Below are 25,657 nucleotides of genomic sequence, written 5' to 3' on the forward strand. Positions count from 1 at the left end.
ATAAGTTTTCTTTCCCTTTCAACTGAGAGTAACTTAGTTTCATGCAAAATTGGTATCTTTCTCCTTCCCTCCTCTCGACATGCAATGCTCTTTGGTTTTCTCAACGGCTTCTATGAGGGTACTAATGAGACCCTGTTAGTGTTTACTAATGTAAATTCATTCTTTGTTATCCCAGAGAGAGGAGGATTAGTGAAATGACAGAATGTATTACTTCTGTTACTGAGCTACGATATTTGTTGGTATTCTGTCTTTAATTTTGTAGGAAGTGAAAACATACAGAGCTACACAGTCTAAATAAACAAAAAGCTGTGGGGGAGATGTTTGGCCTCAAGAGTCATGACTGAGATCATGTGATCCCCATTAACATTGGTGGGGGTTGCAAAGCTGACCTTCCTGCTGTTCCTCCCCAAAATGAGCCATCTTAGACTGGTCTTGAAAAAATCCCCAGATTTGAATTGGGGGGAAATCAAACCAAACCCAACTTGTAAAAATTTAATCAGCTTCCGAACAAGTCATCTCGTTCAGATCTTCCATGTTTTGAGGAGGCGACTGGGGGAAGGAGGAGAAGAAAAAGAAGGAGGACGTCACGATAGATGCGGAAATCATGCTTTCCAATATAGAGGATGATAATAGAGGTGTCTGTGTCCAGATTCATGGAGGTTAATGAGACGACCTCAGTCTACACCAAGTGCAATAAGTTTGCTAACTACCTTATCAGCCACCCCAAAACACACGGACACAAACTCCCTGAAGCTGCTATTACAAAGAAGATGAAAATGTGATTAAGGTATTTGTTAAGCGTTTACTCTAGCGCTGTCCTAAGTGCTGGAGTAGATACAAGATAATCAGGTTGTATACAGTCCCTGTCTCACGTGGGACTTACGCTCTAAGTAGGAGTCTGAGCCATAAATCCAAAGGCTTCTTAATACCTAGGAATAATTTATCTACAGTTGCTCCCACAACAAGGTTTTTCTCCTTCCCAGTAACTGCTCCATCATTACCGCTGATCCTTTAGCCCCCGCTTCTGATCCACCTTTGCTCCTCTCAAAGCAGCTGATTTGTTCTTTTTTAAGGGTATTTATTATACTTTCACCATGGCCCCAGCACTGTGCCAAGGGCTGGGGTAGATATTAGATACAGATCAGACACAGTCCCTGTACCCATAGAGCTCTACGAGAAAAGGAAGAAAGGTATAAGGGAATAGAGGGTCAATACTGCACCTAACCATTCTTGTTCAACAGTTCTATACAACTATTGGAGAGCATCTAAGGCAAGGAGGCTTGGAAAAGTAATCCAACTCCCTCTAGACTAAAGCTTGTTATGGGTAGGGAACACATCAATCGCCTCCGTTGCACTGTGCTCTCCCAAGCGCTTAGTACTGCATTCTGCACACAGTAAGCGCTCAATAAATACCACTGATCGATTGTATTATCTGAGAAAGCCATTTGATTCTATCTTTATAAAATCCTGCTCTATTGGAACTCTGGCAAGAGAGGGAAGACTTCTTGGATTTTCTTACCGAATCCAAGCCTTTCCATGCCTGTATCACAAGAAATCCATTTGCCCCCTCCTATCTCACCTCGCTATTCTCCTCCTCCTCCTAATAATAATAATGGTGGCATTTGTTAAGCGCTTACTATGAGCAAAGCACTGTTCCAAGCACTGGGGGGATACAAGCTGATCAGGATGTCCCACGGGGGCTCACAGTTTTAATTCCCATTTTACAGATGAGCTAACTGAGGCACAGAGAAGTTAAGTGACTTGCCCAAAGTCACACAGCCGGTAAGCGGCGGAGCCGGGATTAGAATCCATGACCTCTGACTCCCAAGCCCATGTTCTTTCCATGAGTTCTTTCTCAACTCAGCCTGCACACTTCACTTCTCTTATTCCAACCTTCTCACTCTACCTAAACCTCGTCTATCTTGTTGCCATCCCGTCACCCATGTCCTGCCTCTGGCCTGGAATGCCCTCCATCTTCATGTGACAGACAATTATTCTCCCAACCTTTAAAGCCCACTGAAGGCACATCTTCTCTAAGAGGCCTTCCCTTACTAAACGCACCTTTCCTTTTCTCCCACTTCCTTCTGTGTCACCTTAATTGCTCCCTTTTCTCATCCCATTTCCCAGCCCCACAGCACTTAGGTACATATCTGCAGCTTGGCTCAGTGGAAAGAGCCCAGGCTTGGGAGTCAGAGGTCGTGGGTTCTAATCTCGGCTCTGCCGCTTGCCAGCTATGTGACCTTGGGCAAGTCACTTAACTTATCTGTGCCTCAGTTACCTCATCTGTAAAATGGGGATTAAAACTGTGAGCCCCATTTGGGACAACCTGATCACCTTGTATCCCCCCAGTGCTTAGAACAGTGCTTTGCACATAGTAAGCGCTTAACAAATACCACCATTATTATTATCTGTATTTTTATTTATTTATATTAATGTCTGTCACCCCCTCTAGACTGTAAGCTTGTTGTGGGCAGGGAATGTATCTGTTATATTATTATACAGTTCTTGCCCAGACAGTACAGTGCTCTGCAAACAGTAAGCGCTCAATAAATATGATTGACTGACTAGCCTGTTCTTATAGATCTTTTCAGCATGGACAGTGTTCAAGGCCACCTAATTGCCAACTAATTGGCATATTCCAAAATCAAATGAGAACTCAACAGTATTTTCTGGATGTTGCTTTTTGGCAATATCAGTGTCCTCCTATGTCTCTCTCTAGGAATTTGTCATAATTATCAACACCATCGATTCATATTTATTGATCATCCACATTATAATTATTATTACTGTACTTGTTAAGCACTTAATAATAATGACGATACTTAAGTGCTTACTGTGTGCCAAGCACTGTTCTAAGCACTAGGGTATATACAAGTTAATTATGTTAGACACAGTACCTGTCCCAAATGGGGCTCAAGGTCTTATCCCCATTTTACAGATGAGGTAACTGAGGTCCAGAGAAGTGAAGTGACTTGCCCAAGGTCACCCAGCAGACCTGTGATGGAGCCTGGACTAGAATGCAGGTTCTTCTGACTCCCAGGCCAGTGCTCTACCCGCTAAGACATGCTGCTTCCCATCCAGTTAGTACTTTTAAAGCCAGAGAAGATGATCCCAGAAAAGCTCAGGAGTTCACATAGTAGTAGCGCATCTACTATTCTGTTTTCCCTACATAGTAAAAGTCCTGATGGAAAGAAATTCTCCCCACCAGCATAGTTCTGAACCCAAAGTCAGCTGGGCAAGGCCGGGGGCTTGCAAAGACGAATCAAACTGATGTTGCGCTTCCCACTTTTAACACACAACATCCCTGGATTCATTTCACTTGGGATCAAACCTCAGCTGCAACAGGAGTTTGTAATAAATAAAAAATTGGTTCTTTGTTTACACGATATGCCAGACTCCGTTTGCCTGTTTTTCCCCATTGTGAAACCCCAGGTAGAGAGGGATTCTCAAGTACAGGTGACTGCTGACCAGAGCAGTGATCCTGTGGCCGAGGCAGGTAGTGGGACTTACCTGGCCATTTGTTGTCAAAAAATGGCTCGATGAGCTGTCCGAGCCTAGACTGGTCTGCCACGGCTTCTTTTAGCAGCTCCCCACAGCAGACTGGAAGACAAAGGAGCAGGAAGGCACAGGTTAAAATTTAAAGAGAAAAGGAGAAAAAGAAAACCCTGAGGCTGCAGACTGAAAAATGATCCATAAAAAAAAAAAAATCAAAAGGTTTTTGGTTACGCAGAGGTGGGTCCTAGCCAAACCAATAGCCAAAAGAAAAGGAGTAGCACAGGGTACTGATTTAGGAAGAATGCACTAGACAAAATATATACATGCATTGGAAGGAACAAGAAGTTACTAACTAGGTAGGACAATATAGTCAGAGTCCTAGGAATGCATGGCTTAACCTTAGAATGATGGAAAAGAATCTGATACTCCCTAGCTTAATGGCAGAGAATAAATTTTAGTTCCTGAGTTTATTTATGAATGATATAACTCCAATTAACTTATATTTAGTGTTTTTCAGTGCAGATGCTCTTATTTCAAGAGGAAGGTGGTTCTAATTCATTTGGAAATCACTTCTTTCTGAGCATAGGTCCCTAATGTTATTCTATGGCACATTCTATGTGAAAAACTAATGCAATACAAGAAATAAGCAGTGTAAATAGTCTAAGCTTTATAGTGCAGCAGTGAATAACATAAACTGAACTGCCAAAAATTTCACTAATTACTGACACAGCATTACTGACATAGACTCTATAAAACTGAGTTTCTTCTCCTAATAACAGTAGATTTTCTTAAGTATAGGTCTGAAATATATTGATTTTCTTTATCCTGATAATGAACTTGCCCTATAAATCATAATACTACTTCAAAAGTCTTTAACCCCAAAATACTTAAATATGGAAGGGAAAATTCAACAGGATCGACAACCAAGTTCAGAAGAGGTGAAACGACTACCATCCACTTAAAGCTTCAGTTATCTTAATTTGAGTTTCTTCAATTATCTTTTGTCTACCAATTAGAGTTTTGCAGATTACAAACTATTCTTATCGGCAGTAAATCCTTATTCTAAAATAATGTAAAGATTGTCATGAAAGATCAGCACATTTCCATTCTTCTACCTCCCCGGGGCAAACTCAAGAACTCTACCTAGATGAATCTTGGCCCCAAATTTTATCCCCAGAGGTGTCAGGTAGGAGAGGACTGCTGAGTGGATTTGATCTAATGGATCTGATCACTACCCATTGTCTGATTTTGCAACTAATGGAGAACTAAAATAACAAGGACCTGGAATACATTAAAATTCCTTTAAAAGAAAGCTACTCGATTATCAAAAGCAAACAAATAAGCGGATTATCCTCATTCTCCTTTAGTAAAGTGAACACAGTAGGATACTTGGCTCGAATCTATGCTGGCATGCTACGACTGTACTGCCCATTTGGAAAGTAATGGCATATATTGGTGCAACTGGATTTCATTTTTGAAAAATCTTTGCGGGAGATAATTTGATCCAATTGCCTGGAAATTTTTTTTTTAAAAATCAAAATATTTCTTCTCTGGAAAACTGTTTAAGGAGCCAATATGCCATGGTGACAAAATGTTTAAGGGAGCGTTTACATGAATTAATGTGATCATTTTAATTTTTTCACCCTTATATCGATCCTACTGGAGTTATTTTGGAGGTGCTTTCCTATAAGTTGGAACTAGATAAAAGCATAAGCCAATCTTTTCATATGATGCCTAAGAAGTTCATTGTTGATTAGAAAAGAACTATTCTTTGGAGTTATTTTAACTGCCATTTGGGTCTCAGGAAAACCCAGAGAAAACAGAGAAAAGTATCTCAAATGGTAAAATCAGACGAGTGGGTAGCAATCAAATCCGCTCAGCAATCCTCTTCATTTTGCCCATGTACCCATGAACTTTAACTCCAGATATTTAATGACTTTGGGTTTTAAAGTGGGAAGGAAACTAGTCTTTTAAAGTCTCCAGGATGACTTCTTTGTATTGGGGTTGTTTTTGCCCTACTTGCTCTGTGATGTCTTTGGTACCAAATCAGAGATCTTTTGGGGTTCAGAGATTTTGGAAGTGCTTTCAACTCCTCCCACATCACTCTTCCCTGTCGTGTGCCATTTCCTCCTTTTTTCCAACCCTCTGTGAGCTTTAAACACATGCTGGTGAGGTGTGCCCCCTGGGACAGCCAGGTGAAAGGCTCATTTCAATATTTTTTCTTTCCTCCTTGTCAAATATTTATTGAAAGTGCAGAGAGATGGCAAAGTCTTCCTCTAGTTCAGAAATAGTTTGCCTATAACTGCTGCCCCGGATTAGGTCGCCAAGCTTAACGGAGGAAAATAAATAAATAAATAAATAGAGAAACCCTCATTATGCAAGCTCCACAGCTGCAATGGAGATTGGAGTCCAGGAGCCTCTCTGGTGTATAACACATGAAAAACTACCACTCTGAAGGGTATAAAAAATGATGACTAAAAAAATGTTTGAGCTGGTTTGGCTCTAGATATATGGTTTTATTGGTTAATATTTTTACGGCAATATTTTTCAGGAAAAAATATGTTGTCCTATAGTGATGGACTGAGAACTTTTATGAGCAAGTAGTAGGAAAGACAAGAGATAAATGATATAAAAAAAAACTGGGGGGAAAGAGGAGAGGGAGCAAAGTACATATTTACTGGGAACTTACCGTTGACAATGCCGTATTTCTGAGCAAGGAGGGCTGCCTGCAGGCTCTTCCCGCTGCCTGGGGGTCCACAAAGAAGAATCCGTGGAGTGAAAGGGGCGTTGGATCGATGTTGGCTTTGGACATAGGTCAGCGCTGGGGAGATGCAATATGAGGATAATAAATCCTGCTCCCAAATAAAGGGAAACCGAGTTACAACGTCTTTGCTTTGGCTTCCTTTAACGGGAGCAATTATTTCCTTGTTTTACAACACCATGGAAACACCATGCAGCTCTAACTCCAGGAGAGCGTAATTACATTTCAGAGACACTGCTCTCAGTGAAAGGTTACAAGAGGGGCAGGAAGGCATGGGGTGGGAGTGGGGGGGCAATTAAATTTAAGAGTTACCACCGCTCAAGTGTAACACAAACGTCTGTTTCTATAATGCCTATAGTGACAACCAGTTATGACTCCAAATATATGGAAAATATTTGGCGTATTAGTACCTTGAGTGGGCACAATATCACTCTGCATTGACTTCAAGTCAAATAAGAGTCTGGGCCTCTGAAGTTTTATTTTTCTAGAGGAATGTGAATGTGAATTGAAGCTTCAGGATAGCCCCCTTCAACTGTGGAAAATCACTTCTGTGTTTGTGACTGGTCAGCCAGGATGCCTTTCCAAAACCTCAGGACTATGGAATTTATGAACCATCATCTACAGGACTGCACCCTGGTGACAAACTTGGTTAGGGGTCACGGAAGGGACGCTAGTTATGGGCCAGTAAGACGCAGCGGAGTAGGCCAGGACTACTGTTGAATAAGCACGATGTTTGAGGAACGAGGAGGATGGAAAACAGTGGAGCAAGCCTAATCAGAAGCACGCCACATCTGTGCACTACAGATTCAGGGGTGTCGGGGCAGCGACCCTCCAGGGTGCTTCACGGCAGGCCACCGCAGAGCGGAAGCCAGCTTCCGAGATCCGCTCTAACCCTGAGAAAGCAGTGGCAGTTAGGAAACCAAGACTGGTGGCTGGAGTGGTGAGGAATACAAGGACTGTTCCCTCCAGGTACAGTTTCTAGTTTTTTGATTTAACTTAATTTGAATGGCTGAATTGGTAATTTCATTCTTGCTTCATATTTCATCGTTCTTGTTCCCCCGAGAAGAAAGGAGTCCCGGACTTTCCTGATGTAACTTCGTATCTGGTGTTCGATACCATCCTGCGTTATTTCAGTGCACAAGGGCGAATCGCCACTGAAAGTAGGCATGCATCCGCTTAAGCACACAGAAATGAAAGTGGGGGCACACCTGGAAACTTCCAATCAAACCCCAGTTGGAAGGCTCTGTCGAAATCAACTTTCTGAGTCCCAAACCCCTAAGCATTACTGAGGTAGTTTCCTTTGAGAGTTTGGGGTAGGATAGAAAAAAAACACTATTTCCCCTCAAAAGGAAGAAACACTTTGAAAGCCGCCATGGACAACTGCAATCCATGTCAGTTTTAAAATATAAATCGTAAAAATCTGAGAGAAATCAATAGATCACATAATGAATCCAAAACTGGAAAAAGTTGACATCCACTAAGACGACTCATTTTATCTTCAGCCTCCCACAACTGAAGAACAAACGTTACAGGCAGAAGAGCCTGCTTACAAATGGTGCTTAATTTACAGTAAATAACTAAGTTAATTAGAAGTAATGATCCCCAAGACAGTCACCACGTCTAATTATTCTTTTAAAAATATCTGCTTGCTTGATGCGCTGCAGGAAAAAAAAAAATCTAGGAAAGATTTTTGTATTTCAATTTTCAATTTATCTCGCTACATTATTAATTAATAATAATTAATATTCAGATACTCACATTTTTATTTACACTTCTAGGCATGAATTCTTTATGAACAATCACATGAACTTTTAAATTTAATTAAGTAATTTGGAAGTAATTAATGTGTGAATTCAGAATTGTGGTAGGCTATACACTTCCTGGTTATTTATCATGAAAGTATTGCTCTTGTTATTAAAGATCTTTTTGAGATGCAAAATAAGAGGGAAATTATATTCAGTCAGGAGGCAGATGCTTCAGAGTAGATTTTTCAGTGGACTTCTCAAGATTATATTTCTTTTCCCCTCTTCAACCTTGAAAACTCCAGGTTTTACCCCAAGTATTCAGAGAAAATGGGGCAAGCAGTGATGGCTGAAGTATGTGGAATAAATCTGGAGCAACACAACCCTATACAGCAGCTAATACACAGTTGAATTCTTCCAGACTAGCCAAGAAGGCCGTGTCACTCAAGCAAAGGAGGAAGCTTAGCAGTTATCCATGGATTTGGTTACTAAAGTCGCTTGAGCTGAAGAATTAAAGAACCGTCTAACCCTTAATACTTTTTTGGTTTTGGTCTAGATTATCCAGGTAAACTGTCTCCGATTTCCATTTCACCTTGTGTAGACTCAGCTGTTTGGACGCCAGGATCTTACAGATCGACACTAACCCTGGTAGAAGACATCCACGCAAGGCTGGTCGGAACTGATGGCTTTTAAAACTTTCGGGTAGGTCTGGTAAATTCTGGAAATGTTCCGGTGATACTCTAGCAGCTTCCTGGAGGTCTCTTCCTCAGAGATGCCCTCAGCCATCACCAGCCGCTCTTGAATCTCAGGTTCCGCAGGCCAGTCAAAGGTAGTATGATACACTTCTGTAATGATAGGAAGGGACAGAGTCCATTAATTCATTCGATTGTATTTATTGAGCCTTTACTGTGTTCAGAGCACTGAACTAAGTGCTTGGGAGAGTATGATGAAACAAGAGACACATTGAACAGACACGATGAGCTTACGGTCAAGAGTGGGAGACAGACATTAATATAAATAAATTATAGATCTGTACCTAAGTGCTGTGGGGCTGGTGGGGGGAAGAAGAAAGGGAGCAAGTCAGGTCGCCATGGAAGGTAGGGGGAGATGAGGAAAGGGGGGCTTAGTCTGGGAAGACCTCTTGGAGAAGATGCGCCCTCAATAAGGCTGTGAAGCAGAGGAGAGTAATTGTCTGCCGGATTAGAGGAGGGAGGGCATTCCAAGCCAGAGTCAGTACGTGGGCTGGGGCTGGAGGTGAGATAGGCGAGATTTGAGGCACAGTGAGAAGTTTGGCATTAGAGGAGCGAAGTGTGCAGGCTGGGTTATAGTAGGAGAGTAGCGAGGTGAGGTAGGAGGGGGGCAAGGTGGTAGAAACATGTCCTGAATGCTTTTGCAGAAAAATGATCCGGTCAGCAGAGTGAAGTATGGACTGGAGTGGGGAGAGAGAAGAGGCTGGGAGGTCAGCGACGAGGCTGATACCGTCATCAAGGTGGGAGAGTGATTGTATTAATGTGGATAGGATAAGTGATCATATTAAGATAAAGATGTATTGTGTGGCGAGAGTCTAACGCAGTTGTAGTCTGAGGTCTGCCACTGTTTGGCTGGGTGACCTTGGATGAGTCACATGACTTCTCCCTGGGTCTCAATTTGCTCATCTGGAAAATGGGGATATGATAGATTGTGAGTTCCATGAGGGCCACGGATTTAGTCCAATCTCCATACTCCAGCTTGTCTCGTCTTATGCCGTCGAGTTGTCTTCGACTCATAGCGACTCCATGGACACAACTCTCCCAGAATGCCCACTCTCCATCTGCAATCATTCTGGTAGTGTATCTGTAGAGTTTTCCCGGGACTTAGTATATAATTAGTGCATGAAAAGGCCATACCAAATTAAAAACTGAAGATATATGGATTCATTTTCTAAATCAAAGCTTAATTTATATATAAAAATATATGTATAATCTAATATATATATATATTTTAGAAATCCTTCCTGAATATCATTTGGTTGTGATAGACACTCTAAAGCTTAGAAGACCAAAGGGAACGGATTCACGGATTTTGACTTTACTCCCTCAAACTCTAATAACTTCCCCTGCCAATTCCTCCATGCAGTTTTTCCACATTAGGAAACTTTGATCTCTCTTATTAAGTCATAATACAAACATGCCATTGTTTAAATAATATGGGGGTTGTTTTTGTTTCAGTTGCTTGGGCAGCATCATGGCCTAGTGGAAAGTGTCTGGAACCGGGAGTCAGAAGACCTTTGCTTCTCCGGACCTCAGTTCCCTCACCTGGAAATTGGGGATTGAAACTGTGAGCCCCATGTTGGGCAGGGACTGTGTCCAACCTGATTTGCTTGTATCCATCCACCTCAGTGCTTAGTACACTGCCTGGCACATAGGAAGTGCTTAACAAATACCATAATCATCATCATCATTGGACTGCGAGCCACACTGTGGGGCCTGATTATCTTTTATCTACCCCAGTGCCTAGAACAGTGCTTAGCACATAGGAAGCACTTAACAGAACCACAATTATTATCATTATTACCTTATGCGTTAGTTAGTTTTGCGTTAGAGAAGCAGCGTGGCTCAGTGGAAAGAGCACGGGCTTTGGAGTCAGAGGTCATGGGTTCGAATCCCTGCTCGGCCACTTGTCAGCTGTGTGACTGTGGGCAAGTCACTTAACTTCTCGGTGCCTCAGTTACCTCATCTGTATAATGGGGAATAAGACTGTGAGCCCCACGTGGGACAACCTGATTCCCCTGTGTCTACCCCAGCGCTTAGAACAGTACTCGGCACATAGTAAGCGCTTAACAAATACCAACATTATTATTATTATTATTCTCCTGTGATTTCTGTTTTTTTCTGTGAACTTGGTCCACCCTGCCTTTCCCAGTAGAATGGAAGCTACTGGGATGGGCTCATACTTAATCACTTTCTACAATACCTAAAACAAGTGTTTGGGGTTCAAGGGATGCTCAAGTAATTCTGTGGACAGACTGACCCTCAGCTCTGCCCCAGTAGCTTTTCTGCACTTTCCTCTTTTAAATTCCGTACGCTGAATGGGTAACACTAAAGTGGTACTGGGAAAGAAGAGATCCCTGTCCAAATAAGGCATGCTCCCACTGTAGGATAGGGTTCTTGAATACTAAATGATTCCCCACAGTAGGACCCTCTTCCAGGGCTAGCTCCCTTTGCCCCTTGGAATCATAAAATACTGTATGATAGTTCTTGAGAAAAATACAGGTAAGAGTCCAGAGGGACTCCTGGAAATCCTGGGAAAACAGATCAAGTTTTCTCACTAGAAGATACTCCCAGTGACAGGAGAGTTCTCAACAGAATGGAGAAGGGGTGAAAGTAGTTGGACTATTCTATGGTTGGGAAAAGCATGTAATCTTTTAGATGGAACCTTTTCAGTATAGATAAACCTGAGATGAGCATGCCCTATTTATTGCTATTGTTTTTGTCTGTCTCCCCTGATTAGACTGTAAGCCCATCAAAGGGCAGGGACTGTCTATCTGTTGCCAATTTGTACATTCCAAGCGCTTAGTACAGTTCTCTGCACATAGTAAGTGCTCAATAAATACTATTGAAATAATGAATGCCCTGGTAGGGAAGCTAAAGTAGATCTCAGGCCATTAAACAGGAACTAAAATTAGTGGCTTTAGCTCCGGCTACTATAAAGCCAGCAAATCTTGTTGAACTCTTGCCTGGGAAGATGTACATGGGGAGGGAAGGGTGGGGTCTTTGATGCCAAACCTGTCAGCTTTGTTCTTGCTCCCAAAGTAGGGAAGGGGAGAGTTAGACATTAAAATATCATAGGACGGGAAGAAATCTAGAGAAGCTATCCTCTCCAATCCTTAAAGCGGGGAATACACTATATTCAAGTGACAAATTGCTACTTGTACCTTTGCCCAAGGTGAGAAACTCCACAGGTAATGAACAATGCAGAAGTCATCATTTACTCCATGTAGCCCTCAAGGGAAGGGAGCTGGTGAATTACTTACAGTTATTTCAAGGTTCCACTAAACCATGTGTGACCAACTGGTGTCAATCCTATTTTTAATCCTTTGGCCGGGGGAATCCAGCCAAGAGAAGCGGTGAGAAACTACACAGTACCTCCACTATACGGATCAATCCTTTTCCCCAGATTTCTCTCGATCAGTACGGTGTCTGGAGCGTGCAATATAACTAAGCAAGACAAAAAAAAAAATGAGGCAGAAGTGAGAGACAAGGAGTGAACCTCTGACTTCAAAAATCTCATCGTGATTTTGAGTGTTTTGTAATGGTATAGTGGGAGCTTCCCACCACCACGAGGGACAGGGACAATGCCTAGTCGATAGAGCACGGACAGGAGAGTCTGCTTGTCTGTGACGTTGGGGAAGTCACTCACTTCTCTGGGCCTCAGTTACCTCTCCTGTAAAATGGGGATTAAGACTGTGAGCTCTATGTGGGACAGGGACTGTATTCAACCCAATTACCTTGTATCTACCCCAGAGCTTAGTACAGTGCCTGGCACATAGTAAGTGCTTAACAATTACCACAGTTATTAATTCCCATCTTTGGCATTTAGTACAGTGCTCTGCACAGAGGAAGCGCTTAATCAATTCTACCGAACCAAACTCACCCACATGTCTGGGAAAGATGCCAATGATCTGCAGCAAAATGGCTTGTTCTCGTGTTTCAGGAAACCCATCCACAATCCAGCCCTGGACAACAGAAACAGAGGAAGGTGATTTATCTGAATATGGAAGAGCTCAACATATAGACCTCAAAGTTAGGGTGACCTTTCCTAAAATCATGAAGCCATCATCAGTTATGCTCTGTGAATTACAAGGTTTAAAATCCCATAATGTCCCCACAGTGAGTCCTCGATCTGCTCCCAGCTATGGATTGAGTGGATAACTGCTTTACTCTGGCTAGGTCGAGACGAGGCTGAGTTGATCAGTTGATCAGGCTGAGCTGCTTTAGCGTAGAAACAAATTTTTTCAAGCAGCTTCCTCCAAGTGGAGGTAAACTGCTCTCCCTCCTATTTATTTTCCCTTTTGAACTGCTTCTGCCTCTTTGGGTTTTCTGGTAAAGCCTTTTAAGTCTCTCCCCAACATCTTTAACCAAATCTGTTTATAAAATTAATTAAAATTAGCTTGTGTGGTATAAATTATTTTGGAGTCAGATCTAAAATACTTTAAATCATTCTTTCAACTCTTTGAAAGCCCAGCAGTTGATGATTAAAATGATAACAATTACAATACTAACTTGAATTTATATAGCACTCATTTTGCCACAGAATTCTCTGAACCTTAAACTCATCTGTCCTTATAACATCTTTGGGAGATGGGATGGGGCAGGTACTATTCCCATTTTCTAGATGAGGAATTTAGGTTGAAAAGTCAAGAGACTTGCCCAAGACACAGAGAATCAGAGATGGAATAAGAATCTTTAACTTAACCTTAACCATGTGCATCTCTAGAGGCAAAAAAAACTCACCAAAAAACAAAAGACCAAAAAAAACCTCATTCCTTTCTAATTTGTCTGGATAATTATTTTAATGACAGTAGGTACTTTTTATCCTAATTACCTGGATATTAAAGGCAGAAGCAGGGTTTGAGGCTAAAATTTTTGGATAATACCTTCAGTTTTCCACTTTCACTTTGGCAGTGGAGACCTGTACTTGCAGCGCTATTAAGTGAAGAGTGAAACTCAATGGCAGAGTTTGGGAGCGTGGTGGATGCCATGCCTCAGGCCACCAGAAACTTGATTGCTGGAACTTTCTCTTTGTTGGAGACCCAGAGAACACTGCTTGGGGGTTCAGGACCCTTTCAAGAAGGACAGAATGTACCAATATACAAAAACCGCCCAGGTTTTAACATCTAACATCTGGTTCTGAGGAATTCCTTAACCCAATTAGTCAATCTTGAAGGGAAAAGGGGTAAACAAATGTCTTTATAAAGCAGAAATGTATTTCTCCAATATCTAAGTTAGAACATCCTACACTGTAGATCATATAGCCAAACGGATTTCAAATGCATGGACAAAATCAAGTATGCTTTCATCACTTTCTCAAAATAAACAAGAAAATACATAATAGCCCCAGAACCTCTAGCTTCTAGAACTAATGAAGCAACAGTGGAAAAAAAAATGTTTACAGTCTTTGCTCCCTTAAGTCCTTGTTATAGACAGCTCTGTGTTGGATTGCAGAGCTTAGAAAAAACACAACCAGTTACAGATTTAAGGAAGACCATGAGAGCACAGCAAAGCTCCTCATTTCTTTGAGACAAGGTACTTAACAGCTCTCGGATTTGAATCAAAATCTTCTACTAAATGCCTACCTGGTTGTTTCGGAGAGTTTTGTTTTTTCAACGAACAAGTGCTTGTCATTCTGCTTCGAGACACTTTCCAAACACATAACGCATCTTTGCTCACCTCCAAAAGGCCTCTGCTTTTAATATTGCATTACCGAGCAATCACTATAATCTCTTCCATAAATCTGCCGCTAATAACAGCATGGGGTCCAGAGCTTTTAGAACTATTTCAGGAGACCATCTCTCACCGACTTCTTTAGGAGGGAAGCGGAACGAGTTCCAATTATACAGGAAAAATGCAGCAAACGAGGAACAACTCCCTAATTAGCCTGGCTTCATGAGCATGTCATTCTCCAGATGCAGGTGAGAAATAGAAAGGGCTGCCGCCAATCCCAAGCTGCCTGTTCCCGGGCTGGCTTTCTCAGATGAGGATGAACGGTAAGGTCACCCAGGGGTGGAGAAACGATGTCTTCCCTCGGGACTCCTAGAGGAGGGATGACTAAGGCTGTGATCTCCATGTGGGACAGGGACTGTGTCCAACCCAATCTGCCCAGATCCACCCAGTGCTTAGTACAATGCCTGGCACACAGTAAACACTTAAATACCACAATTATTATAATTCCAGCAGGGACTCCAACAGTATCAGGAATTTAGGAAGTCCGGCTTCTACAGCTAGGCAGTGGTTGAGTTGGCCATGTGAGGTGTTTCATAGCCCAGTTTACTTAAATGTCCCTGCTTGGATTTCAGAGAACTAAAGGGAGAAAAAACAGGATTTCTAGTTTTGTTTTTTTTTAATGCTATTTCTTAAGTGCTTACTATGTGCCAGGCACTGTTCTAAGCACTGGGGTAGATACATGATACTCATGCTGGACACAGTCCCTGTCCCACATAGGGCTCACAGTCTTGATCACCATTTTACAGATGAGGTAACTGAGACCCAAGGAAGTGAAGTGACTTGGAAAACAACGGACAAGTGGCGGAGCCGGGATTAGAACCCAGGTCCTTCTGGCTCTAAGGTCCTTGCTCTATCCACTAGGCCACGCTGCTTCTCAAGTGCCAAATTGAGAAGTGCCCATCTCTTCTCCCCCCCTCACCTCTCTGCCCACCCCTTCACCTCTCCGCAGCTAAACCCTCTTCTCCCCTCTTTCCCTCTGCTCCTCCCCCTTCCCGTCCCCTCCCCTCAGCACTGTACTCGTCCGCTCAACTGTATATATCTTCATTTCCCTATTTATTTTGTTAATGAGATGTACATCACCCTGATTCTATTTATTTGCTATTGTTTTAATGAGATGTTCTTCCCCTCGATTCTATTTATTGCCATTGTTCTTGTCTGTCTCCCCCGATTAGACTGTAAGCCCGTCAAAGGGCAGGGACCGTCTCTATCTGTTTCCGATTTGTACATTCCAAGCGCTTAGTACAGTGCTCTGCACATAGTAAGCGCTCAATAAATACTATTGAATGAAAGTTGAGAAGGCGTCAGAAGATCATGGGTTCTAATCTCAGCTCTGCCACTTGCCTGCTGTGTGACCTTGGGCAAGTCACTTCACTTTTCTGGGCCTCAGTTACCTCATCTGTAAAATGTGGATTTGAGACTGTGAGCCCCACGTGAGACAGGGACTGAGTCCAACACAATTTGCTTGTATCCACCCAGTGCTTAGTACAGTGTCTGGCACATAGTAAGTGCTTAACAAATACTATAACTTTTAAGTGTCAGTGTCACCTTTTCTAACGCTAGGGCACTTCGTATGCTGAATGTCGCCAAGATATATTCATTCATTCGATTGTATTTATTGAATGCGATTGGATTTACTGGGTGCAAAACACTGTACAAAGTGCTTGGGAGAGTACACTATAGCAATAAACAGACACATTCCCTGCCCACAGCGAGCTCACAGTCTCTGAACCAGCCAGTAGAGTTCAGGGAAGGTCATTTCCTCCCAGGTTTCCGATAACTTCACAGAGCTTGTACGCTGACACAGTCTCAAAATGGCCTTGGCCTCCTAGGAAAAGAACGCTATCTGGAGAACAGGTCATTTCCTGGCCGCTAACTCTGGTAAAGGAAGAAATCATAAATCAGGAAATGGCAGCCTAGGATTAATATTATAGGCAGTGAAGACATATGGATGAAACCCTACATAGTTAGGTTTATGGGTTTGACTTCCAAGGGTCTCTGGATTCAGATGTATCAGTCGGTCCCTAATTAGAATACATTATCCATCTTCTTGACACTTCAGTGCAATGTCTATTCCACTACAGAGCTGCAGCTTTGTTCAGAACAGGTTAATTGATATTCTGATGCATTCTCTCTCCATACCCCCAGTGGCTCAGTTCTGTTTTATCACACATCAAAAAGGCCTTATGCTCAGGGCGCCCCATGCTCCAACGCAGAGCTGGAGGTCTGAACAGCTGCAAAGAGTACGGTATCACAGGAGGGACAAGCTCCTAGCAGATGTCACCGGTGGAAAAAAAATAAAATAAAATAAAAAAAGACAGGAAAAAAAAAAGGCAGCAAGACTTGGGAACCAAGGAAGGGGAAGCAACACACAGCAGAGCAAGACCCTACTTCAAAATGTGCCTTTCGTGTTTTATGCAAATGCTGGTCTTTTTTTGCCCTGGTAGCTGTTATTAAAGTGCAATTAGTAACTTCACATGGTAAGATTTTGTGGCTACTTTTTTTGAAGCGTTGCCCTTCATCTCATCTACCCGGAGCTAAAGACTTGCTCAGAAGTACTCCCTGGGGTTTCCTGCTCTAACCACTGATTTCCCTCTTCCCTGAAAATCGTCTAGGCTTTGGAGCCAGCAAGTCATAGCAGGGGCTCTTTACCAGTTGCTCTGGCCCCATACCGTAGACAAATGGTGGTCTCCTGAGCTCAATTTACCCAAGAGAAGAAGAATTCCATATCAAACATATACTCTTTACCAACCACTGGCTTTAAAGCACTCCATTACCTTGAATGTCACCCGATACCTTACTTCCCTGATTTCTTACTATAACCAAGCCACACAATTTGCTCCTCCAATGCCAACTTACTCACTGTTATTCTATTTCCTCTCTCATGCTGCTGATCCCTTGCCAATGACCTGCCTCTATCCTGGAATTCCCTCCCTCTTCATATACAACAGACATTCACTCTCCCCACCTTCAAAGCCTTATTAAAAGCACATCTCCTCCAAGAGGCCTTCCCTGACTAAACCCTCATTTTCTCTTACACACGGAGTTGAATCCTTTATTCACCCCACCTTCAGTCCTATAGCATTTATGCACATAACCATCATTTATTAATTTTTATTAATGTCTGCTCCCCCTGAAGTCATTCATTCAATTGTACATATTGAGTGCTTACCTTGTGAAGTGCACTGTACTAAGCTCTTGGGAATGCACAATACAACAATAAACAATGACATTCCCTACCCACAACAAGGTGGGGGGGAGACAGACATCAATACAAACTAGTAAAAAATATAGATATGTACATAAATGCTGAGGGACTGGTGGGGGGGAAGAGCAAAGGGAGCAAGTCAGGACAACGCAGAAGGGAGTGGGAGATGAGGAAAATTGGGGCTTGGTCTGGGAAGGCCTCTTGGAAGAGATGTGCCTTCAATAAAGCTTTGAAGAGGGGGAGAGTAATTGTCTGGCAGATTCAAGGAGGGAGGGTGTTCCAGGCCAGAGGCAGGACATGTGTGAGGGGTCGGCGTTGAGACAGGCGAGATCAAGGCACAGTGAGAAGGTTAGCACTAGAGGAGTGAAGTGTGTGGGCTGGGGTGTAGGAGGAGAAAAGCAAGGCGAGGTAGGAGGGGGCAAGGCGATGGAGTCCTTTAAAGCCAGTGGTGAGGAGTTTTTGTTTGATACGGAGGTGGATGGGCAACCACTGGAGTTTTTTAAGGGGCGAGGGGGTCACTGTGGGCAGGGAGAGAAGAGCCAGTAAGTAGGTTGGCATTAGAGAAGTGAAGTGTGAGGGCTGGGCTGTAGTAGGCAATCAGGGAGGTAAGAAAGAAAGAAGAAAGTGATTGAGTGCTTTAAAGCCTAGGGTAAAGAGTTTCTATGCAATGCAGAGGTGGATGGGCAAACACTGGAGAGTCTTGAGGAATGGGGAAACATGGACTAAATGGTTTTTGTAGAAAAATGATCATGGCGAACACAGTGAAGTATAGCCTGAAGTGGGGAGAGACAGGAGGCAGGGAGGTCAGCAAGGAGTCTGGCACATTAATCATGACGAGATAGGATAAGTGCTTAGATCAGCATAGTAGCTATTTAGCAGGAGAGGAAAAGGTGGATTTTAGTGACATGATGAGGATTTAACCAACAGGATTTGGGGACAGATTGAAAATGCGGGTAGAACGAGAAAGATGAGTTGACGACAATGCCAGGGTTAAGGGCTTGTGAGACGGGGAGGGTGCAGTGAAGGGAAAGTCGGAGGGGGACGGGATTTGGGTGGAAAGATGAGGTACATTGCAAGTGCTACTGTGTGCTCAATAAATATGATTGAAGGAATGAATGAATTCTGTTCTGGACATGTTAAGTTTAAGGTGTCGACAGGACAGGCGGCAGAGATGTCTTGAGGCGGGAGGAAATATGAATGCAGAGAAGAAGAGAGATCAGTAAATGTAATGATGAAAGGAAATTCAACTGCCTGGTCTTCAAGGTCCACCTCCACTGCTTCTTCATTGTTTCCCTGGGCTCCGTGCCACCTTCTCCCATGCCCTAATCAGACAATCGATAGTATTTATTGAGCACTTACAGGGTGCAGAGCACTGTACTAAGTACTCGGTGTAGTACAATACAATATAGTTGCTAGACCTGATCCCTGCCCTCAAGGAGCTTACAAGCTATTGGGGGAGAAAGATGGTAAAATAAAGTACAGATAGGGGAAGTGGCGGAGAATAATGATACGGACATGAGGGCTGTGAGGTGGGGTGGGTGAGTATCCAAGTGCTTAGGGGGTACAGGCCCAAATCTGGAACTACGGGAGCTCGAATTGGGAGGGAGAGGAGATGTTAGTCAGTGAAGGCTTCTTGGAAGAGATAAGGCAATCAGTGGTATTTATTTATTTTTTTTGTTGGGGGGAGCATTTATTAAGCACTTACTCTGTGCCAGGCACTGTATTACGTACTGGGGTGGATACAAGGAAATCAGGTTGGACACAGTCCCCGTCCCGCATAGGACTCACAGTCTTAATCCCCATTTTTCAGATGAGGTAACTGAGGCACAGAGAAGTCAAGTCACTTGCCCAAGGTCACACAGCAGACAAGTGGCAAAGCTAAGATTAGAACCCACGACCTTCTGACTCCCAGGCCCGAGCCCTATCCACTATACTATGCTGCTTCCCTAAGTGCTTACTGTGTCCGGGGCATTGTACTAAGTGCTTGGGAGAGTACAGTATAACAAGAATTGGTAGAGTCCCTGTCCACCAGGAGCTTAGAGTCTAGAGAGGGAGACAGATATGAAAGTTGATTATGGATAGGTACATAAGTGCTGTGGGACTAGGATTTTAGTAGGGCTTTGAAAATGGGGAGAGTGGTGCTCTACCAAGGGAGAGGGAAGAAAGGAGGACGTGAGCAGTGGGTCAACTGGGAGAGAGATGGGACCTTGAGGTACAGAGAAGGAGTGTGGCCTATTGGAAAGAGCTCAGGCCTGGGAGTCAAAAGGGCCTGGGTTCTAATCTCAGCTTTGCCATTTGTCTGCTGTGTGACCTTGTGCAAGTCATTTAGCTTCTCCGTGCCTCTGCACCTCATCTGCAAAATGGGGACAAAATTCTACTCCCTCCTACTTAGACTGTTAGCCCGTGCACTTTGCTTCTCTAATGCCAACCTACTCACTGTACCTCGATCTCGTTTATCTCACTGACCACCTCTAGCCCATGAAATGCCTCTGGCCTGCAATACCCTCTCCTTTCATATCTGACAGACAATTACTCTCTCCATCTTCAAAGCCTTATTGAAGGCACATCTCCTCCAAGAGGCTTTCCCTCACTATGCACTCATCTCCTCTTTTCCCACTCCCTTCATCACCCTGACTTGCTCCCTTTATTCATTCCCCCTTCCCAGCCCCACAGCAGTTATGTACATATCTGTAATTTTATTTATTTATATTAATACCTGTCTTCCACAGTAGCGTGTGAGCTTATTTTGGGCAAGGGAATGTGTCTGTTATATTTTTGTTTGTACTCTCCCAAGTACTTAGTACAGTGTCCTGCACACAGTAAGTGCTCAATAAATACAATTGATTGACTCACTGATCACTCAGTCAGAATCAACACACAACCACATCAGACCCATCCACCTTCATCCAGCATGGCCTAGTGGAAAGAATACAGGCCTGTGAGTCAGAGGACCCAGATTCTACTCCCAACTTTACCAACTGCCTGCTGGGTAACCTTGGGAAAGTCACCTAACTTCTCTGTGCCTTAATTTCCTCAACTGTAAAGTGAGGATTTAATGCCTGTTCTCCTCATGCAGCACAGGGACTGTGTCCGACCTAATTAACTTGTATCTCCCCAGTGCTCAGAACAGTGTTTGACGTATAGTAAGCACTTAACTAATAATAATAATAATTACTCACTTCTTAAACATCTTGAACTGACATGGTCTGTATCCAATCTTTAATACAGTGCCTGGCACACTGTAAGTGCTTAATGAATACCATTTTAAAAATTTCCTTTGTTTTGTTTGTTTTATGGAAGTTGTTAAATGTTTACTATGTGTCAAAACAGTTCTAAGCGCTGGGGTAGGTCACAAGTTCATTAGGTTGGACACAGCCCCTGCACCTCATGGGACTCACAGTCTTAAGTAGGAGGGAGAACAGGTATTGAATCCCCATTTTACAGTTGAGGCACAGAAAAGTGAAGTGATTTGCCCAAGGCCACAAAGCAAGCAATTGCCAGAGGCAGGATTAGAACTCAGGTCCTCTGACTCCCAAGCTCATACTATTTGCACTAGGCCACACTACTTCTGCACACAGGAAGCGCTTAAGAAGTGTTATTACTACTTTCCCAGCCTGATCCACAACTCTACTGCAGGTACCTGCCCATCAGATTGGGTCAGTTACATTAGGCACATTAGGGAGGCCACCTTTATATATTCCACTCATTCTCTCTCACAGTACACAGTCAACTGATCTCCCCACCTAACTGTTCTCCCCTCGAGCCAGGGTTGAGGAGGGGGCAGAGAGAAGGGGCAAAATAGCCGGGGGAGGGAAGGAGAAGGCAGCAGAGATTATGTATGTTTATCTACATAATATGTACATCTACATTACATCTACATTATATACATCTACATAAACGCCAAGGTTCATCTAGGCGTATTAATCAATCGATGGTACTTATTAAGTGCTCACTGTGTGCAGAGCACTGTACTAAGCATTTGGAAAAGTACTATGTAACAGATTTGGTAGACACAATCCCTGCCCAAAAAAGCTCATTTGTTCGTTCGTTCATTCATTCATTCCTTCCATTCATTCATTCTTTCTAGTGGAATTTCCCCGCTCCCGATCCAAACCCACATCCTAACGCCAATAATCTGATCTAGCCCACAACGGCAGGTCAGGCTGAATAACTTGCAGGTACTTTACTTAAGGTCATTTAACTCCCAAATTCACTCCCCGGCTTCTCATCATCCTCTCCATCATAAACCCACAAGCTTTGAAAGCCTCCATCAACCCTCTCATTCTGCCGTCTTCTGTCTGCCACCCCTCCCCCTTCCATCATGGAAGAGTATTTATTTTCTCTCTTCTCTGCACCTTTTCCCCCTAGAGCCTGGAACTGGAGTTAGCTCTGCAAGCCATCAGAGTCACTCTTACAAGCTGTTGTCGTAGTGCTCTACACAGAGCAGATGCTCGGTGGATACTATTGATTATTGGAATACTTAATCTTCCAGAACTCCTTTTCTAATGAAACAGGGTGGAGAGACTATCTAATGTCAGTCAATCAAATTTATGAGCATTTCCCATGTGCTGAGCACTGTACTTAGTGTTTGGGAGAGTTAAATACAACAAAAAACAGAAACATCCCCTGCCTGCGACCAGCTTACAGCCTAGAGGGGGAGACAGACATTAATATGAACATATTAGAGATATATACGTAAGTACTATGGGGCGGGGTGGGGGGATGAATAAAGGGAGCAAGTCAGGGGGGTGCAGAAGGGAGTGGGAGAAGAGGAAAGGAGGGCTTAGTCAGGGAAGGTCTCTTGGAGGAGATGGGCCTTCAATAAGGCTCATAAAGTTCCCCTTCCCTGGTATTCAGAAACCACAATCCAACAAACATACTTCTGTCCACTGTTTCTCATCACCCGCAGAGGGCAGGAGCCAGGGCTTCGATGAGATTTCTGGGTAACACCTTGGTTAGCGAGGGAGTTCATTAAATATTAAATCAAGAAATCAGTCAACCTCCCCAAGTCCATAAACTCCTTGTCCGACATTTTAGTTCAGAAACCACAAAACTGATGGAATGAGAAACATACCAGTGCACTCTCCGACTAACCCTGGGAGACACTAGGTCTTTGTTTTGGTTTCCCGGGTCCCTGTCCTAACCTAATGCTTGCAATAAGTTTTCTGTGTGTGTGTTAAGCCCTACCCGTCTGATCCCTTGCAATCCTAACTACATTTGTATTAGAGGAACACACAAAACACAGTCTCGGCAGAGCTGTTGATCAATAAAACCAAACTCCCCAGAGGATCCATGTGACATCTATAAACCTGTATGTGTCAAAACAACGGGGAAAGAGTGCGGTACACCTACTGTCAGTGGGACGAAAGCTGTACAATTAATACCAACCCAACGACACCACAAGGAGAAATAAAACAAACAGCTGGTGGTATTCTGGTCTAGCATACCCCTTCTCCACTCCTCAAACATTTTCAGTATAAAATACTAACTCATGCTATGGGCCAGAGAGCATCACTCTATATAAAACACACACAGACACACTTTTTCTCCCTCTCTCTCTCTCCCTTTCTTTCTTTCTCTTTCTCTCTCTGTCTCTCTCTTTTTCTTCCCCCTTCCCTACCCTCTAGAAATCAACCAATGTGGAACTACACTTTTAAACTTTTTTTTTAATGACATTTGTTAAACTCTTACTACCTTCAAGGCCTTATTGAAAGCTTATCTCCTCCAAAGGCCTTCCCTAAGCCTTCATTTCCTCTTTTCCCACTCCCTTCTGCATCTCCCTGACTTGCTTCCTTTAGCGCTGAGCCCCACAGCACCTATATACATATCTGTAATTTATTTATTCATATTAACATCTGTCTCTCCCTCTAGACTGAAAGCTTGTTGTGGGCAGGGGATGTACCTGTTATATTGTTGCTTTGTACTCTCCTAGGCACTTAGCACAGTGCTCTGCACACAGTAAGCGCTCAATAAATACTATTGATTCTCCCACTACACTCCAGCTCACACTTCTCATTCCTCTTAAGCTAAACTTACTCAATGGGGCTCCCTTTCATCTCTGACCTCTTGACACCCATCCTTCCTTCTTCCTGGAACTCTCTCCCATTTCATATCCACAAGGCCTTCAAAGCCCATCTTAAATCACATCTCCTCCAGGGAACTTTCTCGGATTCCTTTCTTCATCTCCCAAACTCCTAAGCACTTTGCACTAACCAGGCTATTCTGCACTTGCAAATCACTGTAGCCCTTTTGCCCACCCCCCTATCACTTAAGCACTTACCTAAGAATTCACTTTCCTTCTTTCTCTCTACAATCTATCTGTCTCTTCTTCTAAGCTCCTTAGACTTGTTAAATAAGATAGGGAAACTAAGAAGGTAAGTTCCTTGATGTCAGTGATTGTATCTACTACTTCTACTGCATTTTCCCAAGCACTTAGGTCAGGGCTTTGCACACAATAGATGGCTCAATAAATTTGATGGACTGATGGTCCCTATGTATTTCTTAGTTCACAGGCATGCAGGTGACCCCAAGTGTTCACTTCAAGTGCCTAGGGGAAATTGAGTGAGGTCCTAAAAGTTACCAGGCTTTGGACAAGAAAGAATTTTAACAAAAGTGGAAAATGTCTTCCCCAGGAGTGACTCTGTACTGCTTCAGGCTTCCACTTCACGGTCATTGGAGAGCTCGTTCTTGCCATTCACTGCCTATTGTTGGTTATTCAGAGAACTGGTGAAAATTCTGCAAAGCAGAAAAAGTTTCAGAGGTTGAGATTTTGACCTTTCTGGATGGTTACCCTAGGACATAAGCAAGCAGAGGCCATGTCCCCGTATGTCCTGCATTTCGGTATTGTGAATTCTCATCCAATATTAAAGGAGGAGGTTGGAGATAATGATGTTATTCTGCCCTTTATCTCAAACCACTGTTCCCTTGAGTACCACGTTAATGTGCATTACTATGCTACTGGGTCTTGCCCTGCCTTATCTCACTTCCTTCATATTCAAAGGTGATGCCACTGACCGTGCATCAAACTACTGGGTCTGTGGGTGGGCTGAAAAGACCCATGAGCCACCAGTCTGTGGGCAGTGAAGAGGATGATTACCCTTCTGTGTGATTTTTTTGGGGGGAATTGACAAGCCTTAACGCAGAGAACAGAGCAAAAATACGGACCTACATTTGAATGCCAAGAAAACAAAGATCAAGACAACTGGACCTTTTAACACATTTGTACTGGATAGAGATAAGATTGAAATAGTTGACAATTTTTCTCTCCTGGGATTGATAATCTATAATAAAGGAACTAGCAGTCAAGAAGTACGCCAAAGATTAATGTTAGGAAGACTTGCTATGCAGAGCCTGGAAAAAAGTCATGAAATGTGCCGACGTAACAATTGCCACAAAAATACAAATTGTCAATTCTGTGGTGTTTCCAGTGACAATGTATGGATCCAAAAGCTGGAGGGTGAAAAAACAGGATAGAAAGAGCATCGATTCTTTTGAAATGTGGTGTTGGAGAAGGCTTTTGCAAATACAGTGGACTGCCAAAAAACAAACAAATGGATTTTGGAGCAAATTAAGCCAAAGTGGTCTCTGGAAGGCCAAATGACCACTTAGATTAGCATATTTTGGACACATAATCAAGAGGACTAATCACTAATGCTAGGAAAAGTCCAGGGAAAACGTGGAAGAGGCAGACCAGCAGCTAGATGGATAAAGACCAATAACAGTGATCACAGAAGAACTGTTAGAAAGGTTACAGATTATGGCAGAAGACAGGACGTTCTTGAGAAAATATATCCATAGAGTAGCTAAGAATAGGAAACGACTCGACGGCATGATAATAGTAATAACGATAACTGCAGAGAAGGCTATCACTTTATCACGTACAACAAAACAGTTTGATAGGATATCCATGGGCAAGAGGAGAAGGCGAAAGAATGACCTCAGGCACCAGCCTTGGATGGATCTGGATCGAAAA

At 43.1% G+C, this 25,657-nt stretch overlaps 1 protein-coding gene across 1 annotated transcript in view; it reads right to left on the reverse strand.

Moving 5' to 3' along the window:
- The window catches only part of AK8 (adenylate kinase 8), a 139,003-nt gene that overhangs the window by 68,978 nt on the left and 44,368 nt on the right, over nt 1–25,657 (reverse strand). The window contains exons 6-10 of the mRNA XM_029062243.2: nt 12,631–12,712; nt 12,123–12,194; nt 8,643–8,843; nt 6,185–6,316; nt 3,511–3,600 (exon numbers count right to left, since the gene is read on the reverse strand). Of these exons, the coding sequence (XP_028918076.1) occupies nt 3,511–3,600; nt 6,185–6,316; nt 8,643–8,843; nt 12,123–12,194; nt 12,631–12,712 (577 nt within the window). The remainder of the gene's footprint in view (nt 1–3,510; nt 3,601–6,184; nt 6,317–8,642; nt 8,844–12,122; nt 12,195–12,630; nt 12,713–25,657) is intronic.

The sequence above is a fragment of the Ornithorhynchus anatinus genome, chromosome 4 (genome assembly GCF_004115215.2).
Source record: "Ornithorhynchus anatinus isolate Pmale09 chromosome 4, mOrnAna1.pri.v4, whole genome shotgun sequence".
NCBI lineage: Eukaryota > Metazoa > Chordata > Mammalia > Monotremata > Ornithorhynchidae > Ornithorhynchus > Ornithorhynchus anatinus.